An 8,686-nucleotide genomic window follows, 5' to 3' on the forward strand; every position below is an offset into this window, starting at 1 on the left:
TAATCCGATGCCCTGCCTTAAATGTCTTCGGGCAAAAAAATTATGTCCAAAACCCGACCCTACTCGAAAGATGCCCGACTTTGGAGGGGCCGGGCGGGCAGAGTCGGGCAGGGATTAGGCACCTCGGATAGGGTCTCCAGCCTTACCCTACTGAAACAAAAAATCAAAATCATCCATACAAATTTGAAATATACTGTAGCAGATTAATTATTTTCATCAATAAATCATTTCGAGCTCTTATTTTAAAAGTAACAGATTGTTAAATATCACTAGTAAAAATATTATGGTGTCATCAAAAAACTTAATGACAAAGCAAATATGGAAGGAATTTTTCATGCAAGTCACAAGTGCTGTCCAATTCCAAATTTTAAGGAATGTAGAAATATTCAACCTAAGGTTTACAAACTTGATCATCAAGGCACCTAAAAAAAAAAGAAACTACCATTTATGTCCCCATCAAGTTAACAAATTACATCCTATATTATTATTTTTTTAAAAAAATATATTATATCTCGGGCCAGGCAAGATCAATTGGTTAGATACCCCAGCCCTAAACCCTGCCCAACTCGAAGATCGAGCTCAGCCCGACCATGCCCAAACAGTGTTGGGCAATTTTTTTAGGGCTCAAGTTGGACATATTTTGCTTGGGTCGGGCTGGGCATCTCGGGTTTATGAGCATCCTGCACAGGCCTATAATGTATTATATATGGGGAGGGAGGGTCAAGTTGCTGGCCATACTGAATGCCAATATGATCAGAGGCTTTGTCTTTATCGCATTATACGAGCTTCTATATCCCAAGAGTGACCCTTGTTTTGACAGAGTAGTCCGTACACACATGCCTATGCAATAATGCATCATATATATTGGGAAAGACTATTAATTGCGCCTTCTACATGGTACTATCAGATCAAATTTGATTAGCTAAAGAGTAACTTTGCTAACATGATTTTTCCCCCAATCAACAAGAGTCAAGCATTAATGTCTGTACTATTTATTTGTGCATGCGCAGCAACTAGCTCTCTTCTCTTCTATTGTAAAGTGAGTGACAGTGTGAGTGTACTAATGCTCAAGTAGTGTGATTGCATTGAAACAGAATCTAATGAGAGTGTCTCTGTTAGGTGTTTTTTTTGGATGGAGTGACAACTTGGTTGCTGATTTAAGGTTTAACATTGTACACTGTGCACGAAGGCTGGCCACAAAAAAAGAAGAAGAAGAAGAAACAAACCAACAAGCAAAAAGATGACAGTTGGCTGTCCTCCACGTATCCTACACAATGACACGTTGGTTCACCCCCGACGTCCTTATCTTATATGCCTTTGCTTATCTTCAGGTCGGTTTTCGGTCAGTCCAAATATTAGCATAGCAGATAAATAGACGAAGAGAGGACTTCTGTTGCATTCATGTTATAAAGCCACGTACGCTTCCAAGAGAAGTTGCGGTAGAAAATCCTCAAACTTAGGCGCCTGATAATTATCGCCAACATAGTTTTTTTTTTTTTTTTTTTGGCTTTATTGGTTGGACTGTTTTCGATGCTAGTTGTGGGCGAGAAACATGTACAGTGTAGAACAAGAGTCAAACGTGAATCGTTATAAGGATCTGCCTTCTAACTTGTGAAAAGCCAGACATTCCTGCTTTTAAGATTGATTGACGTTGATCAATTTCGATATTGTGTTGTCCATCATTCGACTAGTAACCTGAAAGAAAGTGCTTTTGCCACACGTAATTTTTGTTGAAGAGATGAAAAGTTAAGATGAGCAGAAGCAAACACTTTTAAAAATTATTGACTAATACCTCTTAATTAATATCATTGATATTAATTAAAAGTTTGATGAATGATAGAATATAATGACATCATATAATTTATGTAACTAACCCTACTTGATGGAATAAAGCTTTTTATTATTTTAAAGATTAAAAGTTAAAACCATTTACATGACTAAACCAATTTAAGCCCTTTTATCATTCACTGTTTCGAAGTGTTGCATTCCCATGCTTCTATCTTGGCAGAGCATGAATGATGACAAATAAAAAGTGGTATTGCTTTCATCATCGAAAAGGAAGTATTTGTTCATGTCCTTATCACAATTTACAAGGCCTACTACAAGCTGCTTAAATTATTTCCTCTATAATATTTCCGAACTAATTAAACATATATCTATCGTTAACTCGTTATCCTCTATTCAACGAGGATACTTCTGAAAATTTAAGAACAGTAATCTATATAAGGTTGTTAGTAAATCCTCATAACAAAGACAAGGAGTTCTTAAAAAAAAAAAAAGATAGAAAATTAGGAACAATACAATCCAAGAACTTTTCACCAGCCAACATGTCTTCTTTTTGTTGGAAAAAAAGTTTAGGTGGGCTTGGGATCCTAAGAGCTTGTTAAGATTAAGACAGACCACATTCCCCCAATGGCACAAATATATCTATACACTGGCCATTTACAAAGCCCTCATGTTGACAATCCAGGAAGCCCATGCTCTGCCGTTTTTTTCCTCCTCCCAGAACTCGAGGACTTGAAATGTATTTCCGGCTTCAGTTAGTTTGCACAGCTTGATCCAATATCCATTCCCTTTTTAACAGAGAAATCTCTAACCAATAGCATATCACGGGAACAAATTTGCATGCTTGTACATGATCTTCTAGAAGAATGCTTAACACTATGAAAGTTGAAGAGTTGTACTCTACAACACCCTCCCCCCCCCCCCCAAAAAAAAAAAAGAAAGAAAACCCTCTTTTTGAGCCATGGGGGACTTTGAATCCTCTGGTTGTCTAAATTAAGGAAGGGACGTTAAATGATTTAAAAAAAAAAAAAAAAACTCCACTTCAATGTCATAAGCAATTCTAATAAGCCCATTAACATATTTATTAGCTTCTTAACAAGAATGATCAAATTGAATATTCCAATTCAAAGCAATGAGCTTCCTATTCCCCTCAATCATTTTCTACACCGATTTCCTGCAATGTCCATTCTCCTAACAAATCCTTGGACCTTCAAGAACACCGCTCAACTTTGTAGTTTGTAGTGATACAGCAAGCTACACCAAGCCTCTTGTTAAATCCTCTAATACAATTGCCCTAAGAAACCCTAACTAGACCAGCACATCTAGGCGGAGAGCATTAATGCCTGATATTCTCACGTGAATACAAACATGTTTTTTAAGTTATATCACGAATATTTAAACGTTTTTTTTTTTTAAACCCATACCTTGTCCAATATCTTTCTTACCCACTTAAACTAACCTCAACCGAGGATAGTAACTTCTGTAGGGAAAAAACCCATGCATGCCCTGCAATCTACGATATCTGTAGCGGGGCAAGCATATCTCAACTAGAATGGATAGTATTTGTTTCCCCTAAAGAAGCTTTATTCGGATAAAAGGAGCGGAGGAACTGAGGAAATTGGGAAAGACACATCATGATAGATTAGAGATACTAGTTACCATCACCTTGGGACGCCAACATATCTCTTGATTCATCCCCTCAAGGACCTTTTTACACCTCACGAATTTACATGTGTAAAACATACGATAAAATCCTAATATTCCATGGAAATCATCCAATTACGCACGATGATTGATCCGAAACAATCGCACTAATTAGCCATAATAGAAATTCTAATATTTGCTCTCTCAATAATGAAGTATTTAATAAATCACAACTTTCCTTCTTTCTAATCCAGTCCATTTCAAGAGGGGGAAAATAACCCATTTTAGTGTTGTAGATGGAAGAACTCCAAATCACTTCTTAAAGCCAGACATGTACATTAGTACAGAAAATACAGAGGTACATCGATATTGTTCAATGCAGACCATCTATCCTTTTTTTCTCTCGTTATTCTATTAATCATATACACAAGGGATTAATCTGTAACTATTATCATCAAGAATCAGATGAAGGTCAATTAACTGTACATTTATCAGGTTACCAGAAATTGTCATCAACAGATGATACATCTAAATCTGCATCCTCTTCCAGCTCCAACTCAGGTTCCACAGATCCAAATTCAGCTGATTCTATGTCTGCCAGGTTCTTCAAATCAACCACTGAAAGCTCATCCAGGCGCCTTACAACCAAGTCTGCGGCCCCCAGCTCATAGACAGGGTGCTTACTAGCAACAGCCACACACTTCATCCGAGCATCATGTGCAGCCTCCACTGTTTGATTTGAGTTCCCAAATACAATGCACCTTTCAGGTATAAAGTTCAAAAGCTGCGCTGCATACACAAACATTTCTGGATCAGGCTTTCCCCTATATACATCCTCTGCTGCCACAATAACACTGAAATTCTCTTCAATACCAATTGTCCCCACAGCAGACTCGAGAGTTTTTCTAGGACGAGTAGAAACCAATGCCATTGGTATCTTATAATGCATCAAAACACTGACAAACTCTCTTGACCCAGCCCTTAGCCTATATATCCCACCTTGCAAAGCCTGGCAAATTTCTTCTTTCCTATTAGCCATTCTTCTCAACTCTGTCGGGTCCCTGGACCAGCATAGAACTTCAGATATTGCTTGTTCATTCTTCATCCCTTCTATTCTCTTTAGGATAAAAGCTGGAGGAGGGGACTTTCCTTCTTCTTCAGAAAGAGCTAGCCAGGCTTGCTTCTCAAGATCAGGATTATCTTCAACGAGAACCCCTTCCCACTCAAATATGGCACCCAACCAGCCACATCCCATCCTTTCTTGTCTAAGTAAGGGATTATGAAGCGAAGGGTTATCTGCTCTGTTAACTGGTGGCCAAAAACCAGGTCTGCCTTCAAAGCCACGATCAATCTCGCCACTTTCTGTCTCTGGTATTCTCTCTTCCCTGTACGCATAAGCCTCTTTCGTAAGCTCCATTGCCAGAGCCTTAATTGATGATGACGGGGAGACACCCATTTTTGTTTTAGGCAAAGATAATGAAATCATAATCCTTTCACCAAGGAATTCTGTTGCCGGGAATCGACAATGAATCAATGTTTTACGTTTACCAGATACATCCCTGATTAAATTTGCTCCACAGACAGGTCGATGGCCAAGAAGTGAAATTGCAGCAATCGATTCCACCATTTTCGAAGAAGGGATGTCACTAAAAAACTAAAATGACTTAGTAACCCTAACTAATGGCACTGACCCCTTTTGGGTCACAAAGAATGGCACAAGATAGGAGCCGATTCGGCCAATTTACCTCCAATTGAACTTATATGATAAAAGAGTCAGCGCAGAAGTTCAATCTTTCTTGACAAATTTTGCGATTCCCAGAGCTAATTGCAGTAAGAAACTAAAATTCTGGAGAAATCACCATATTCGACAGAAGAGAGGCAAAGAAAGACACTTCTCCCGGCTAAATCCCAAGTTCGTCGTCAAGGACCACCATAAAATTCCTTCAGGAAAACCAAGCTCACCCATTACTCAAATTGTCAAATTAGCGAACGAATCACATGAATATGCATAAAAGAACGCCAAATGAAGAAAAAACCAGTTATGGAGGAAAATACGAGCGTTTAAACCTCGAATCAACCAGGATTCGCTCATAATCAACCAATATAGATTTTTACCATATATAAGAAAAGAAGAAAGAAAAACAATTGGAAGGCATCGCATCGCCCAGCACATGGAAATAGAAAGAGAAATAACGGATAAAGAGTAACCTGAAAGAACAGTAGTGATGATCCGAAACTTCACGGCTACAAGGGAACCGGGAGAGAAGAGAAGACCAGATTCTTCGGCAAGGAATAGATGAATGTCATGAATCTCACTGTTTCTTTCTTACAAGTGAGTTTTGTGCACGTTTAGGACGGAGCGAGAGACGTGTCGGTCATAAAAGGCGGCCGTGTTTTCCATTCAGGGTGACTGACGGTGATTATAGCCTATTTCTTTTCCTTTCTCATTTTTTTCAGAAAAAACTTTAATATTATTGACCCAAAAAAAAAACAAATACAGAGAACACAGAAGGAAAGAAAGAGAAAACTTTTTAAGACCCGGTGCCCACTTGGACAACAGTATACTTTTACGCCACGCCACTCATTATGAGATTTTTCTTTTTCTCAGTTTTTTTTAATTATTTTTCAATACCGAAATACAAGTGGGTGCTGTATAGCCAATGACACGAGACAGCTTGGTTTTTTTTTCCCCCTCCGGTTATACACAACAGTTTATTTCTTTGTCCAATCTCGATATGAGATTGTTGATTTCTATAAATGGGTAACTTCTCGCGCCTCCGCTGACTTGCTGGGCAAGCTGTGTTAGTTATAGTAACTCATGAGGTTCTTCCATGTCACTAATGTTGGACTTATTCATTAATAGTATTTAATACTCTTACTAATTTTATTTATAGGATGAAAAGAGAGGATTTTTTTAATATTTTTTATAAATTATGACATTAAAAAAATAAATTATATCATTAAATTTTTATCATAATTTTTTTGCCCTCCCTTAAATGTTAAAGAAAAAGTATATATTGTTAAAATATATATATATATATGTATGTATGTATGTATTTAATAGAAATAAAATTAAAAACTTATTAAATTTGCATAAAGAGTTAATAATAAGTTTTAATTTTGTTATTTCGATAAAACATGTTGTAAAAAAGATCATCAAACTCATAAGTTTAGATAAACTCATGTAAAACATATAGATTTGCATCACAACATCGTAAGAGTCTACTATGGTTAATAAATTATCATTAAAATATTTAATTTGTTAACCTTCATCTCATAATGTAAATATAAATATTAATACAAGGTTAAATGGCAAAATTACTATAGAACTTTTTCTTCAAGGACTCTTGGCATTCTAATTTTTTTTTAGAATATTTTTGCCCAAAAGTTTTACAATAAAAATATTTTTATTCCACCGTTAAATATTAAAAATGTTGATCGCTAAACTAAAATTTGACTAAAAATATTTTTGTATTTTACCCTCTTCTTTTCTATGTTCAATTTTTGATTTCATTCCCTAGTGAATTCTTTAACTTTTATTCCTCTAATTAATGAAAAGAAAATCAAAAAATACAAAAATGAAGGAGGGAAAAATAATAAAATATCTTGATCAAACTTTAGTTTTACAATCAACATTTTCAATATTTAATGGTTGAGCGAAAATGTTCTCTTTTTTGAACTTTCAAGAAAAAAATACTCCAAACAAAGTTTAAGATGTCGGGCACTTTTAAAACAAAAATTTCAAAGCATTTTTACCCTTTAACCCTATTAACACACACATATATCCCATTACTTCAAAAAAAATCATGTTATTTTGATTTCTATAAATTTTAATGTAGAGATTTTTTTTATTAAAAGGTAGAATTATTGAAAATTAATGCATGTTTCACGGTAAACAAAAAATTAACACAATTTTAGTTTCACTTATTCATAAAAAAAATTATAAGGAATCCTGCTTAATATAGAATTTTTTTTTATCACCATGAGTTATGTTGCAAACGATTTATTCGACAAGACTTGCATTGGTTTGACTAAGAAAATAATTTAAATTTATTTTTTATTATATACTAAAATTAGTAACCACCTCTTGCAATGCACGATGCATGAAAGTAATTTTTTAAATATAAATCAGTATATAATTTATTATTATTATTAGGAAAAATTAATTTTTCAATCTTTCAACTTTTAACTCACTTGTAACTTAATCTCTCAATTGTGACTCACTGTGATTCAATTCTTCAACTATAACTCGTTGCAACTCAATCCTTTAACTTTTGATTTACCTATAACTCGGTCCTTATTTTTTAATTTTTTTAAAATTTTTTATCAAATAAGAGGGATAAAAAATACTCGTATATTATTTTAAAATACCCTCTTCTTATTTATTAATATGAGATATAAACGAACACACAAAAAAATTAACAAAGGTTAAGAAACTAATTTGTAAGTGATTCAAAAGTTGAGGAACTGAGTCATAAGCGAGTTATAGTTAAAGGATTGAATCATAGTGAGTCATAGTTGAGAGGTTGAGTTACAAGTGATTTAAAAGTTAGAGAACTAAAAAGATTAATTTTTCTTTGTTATTAACATGTTAAATGATAAAACACGATTTAATAATTTTTAAAAATTAGTAAGACAATCTCAACTCTATATGACAGGGTGTAGAAAGTAATAAAACACATCTTAATAACTTTTAAGATTTAATTAGACAATCTCGACTCCGTGTAATATTATCGTAAGAAGTGAAGCTATGTAGCTTAAGTGATTGGCTCCTCCTCGAGAGAGAATTTGCAGAGAAAGTTTGCGAAGAAATTTTCATGCCTACCAGATATAAAAATGATAATTACAGTGTAAAATAAGACCACGTATATTACATGCAGATAGAGAATGACAAAAAAAAAAAACTTAAGAGATAGTTAACATACAAATAAAAAAAAAAAAAGTGAATGACATGACAAAAAGATGTTAAAAATTAATAAAATGATTGTCACCATAATGCACGTAGGATAGTAAAAGACTTTGCATGGTTGATTAAGAATGAAATCTACAAGCATCTAAGCCTCTTTCTACCATAAAAGTCACTTCTTCCAACAATATATATACACACACAATTAAATTCTTAGTACTTTTTTTTAATACACTAAAAAAATGAGAGACCTACCAGTAAAATGAAAAATATAAGTTTTAAAATAACATTACATAATAAAGAAATGTCATAGGAAATCATTGCACATATCCATGAGTTCATCGAGAAATT

The 8,686-nt window shown here is 34.4% G+C and overlaps 1 protein-coding gene across 2 annotated transcripts; it reads right to left on the bottom strand.

The window, feature by feature from the left end:
• Window positions 1–3,745: 3,745 nt before the first annotated feature.
• LOC129321194 (5-amino-6-(5-phospho-D-ribitylamino)uracil phosphatase, chloroplastic) lies at window positions 3,746–5,803 on the bottom strand. Of its 2 annotated transcripts, none has more exons than XM_054966877.1 (3): window positions 5,638–5,803; window positions 5,175–5,370; window positions 3,746–5,083 (listed from the first exon to the last, which is right to left on the bottom strand). In XM_054966877.1, the coding sequence occupies exon 3, from the start codon at window positions 5,054–5,056 to the stop codon at window positions 3,926–3,928; it is 1,131 nt and encodes a 376-aa protein (XP_054822852.1). In that variant the 5' UTR covers window positions 5,057–5,083; window positions 5,175–5,370; window positions 5,638–5,803; the 3' UTR covers window positions 3,746–3,925. The 2 variants fall into 2 exon arrangements, with proteins under 2 accessions (XP_054822852.1, XP_054822851.1); XM_054966876.1 differs by having other exon boundaries at window positions 3,746–5,075; window positions 5,638–5,802.
• Window positions 5,804–8,686: the final 2,883 nt, after the last annotated feature.

The sequence above is a fragment of the Prosopis cineraria genome, unplaced genomic scaffold (assembly GCF_029017545.1).
Source record: "Prosopis cineraria cultivar Desert tree isolate PC_DT_omini unplaced genomic scaffold, ASM2901754v1 PC10, whole genome shotgun sequence".
Taxonomy (NCBI): Eukaryota; Viridiplantae; Streptophyta; class Magnoliopsida; order Fabales; family Fabaceae; genus Prosopis; species Prosopis cineraria.

Coding starts and splice junctions, on each gene's coding strand:
- LOC129321194 (XM_054966877.1), bottom strand. CDS start 5,056: ATGGTGGAATCGATTGCTGCAATTTCACTTCTTGGCCATCGACCTGTC.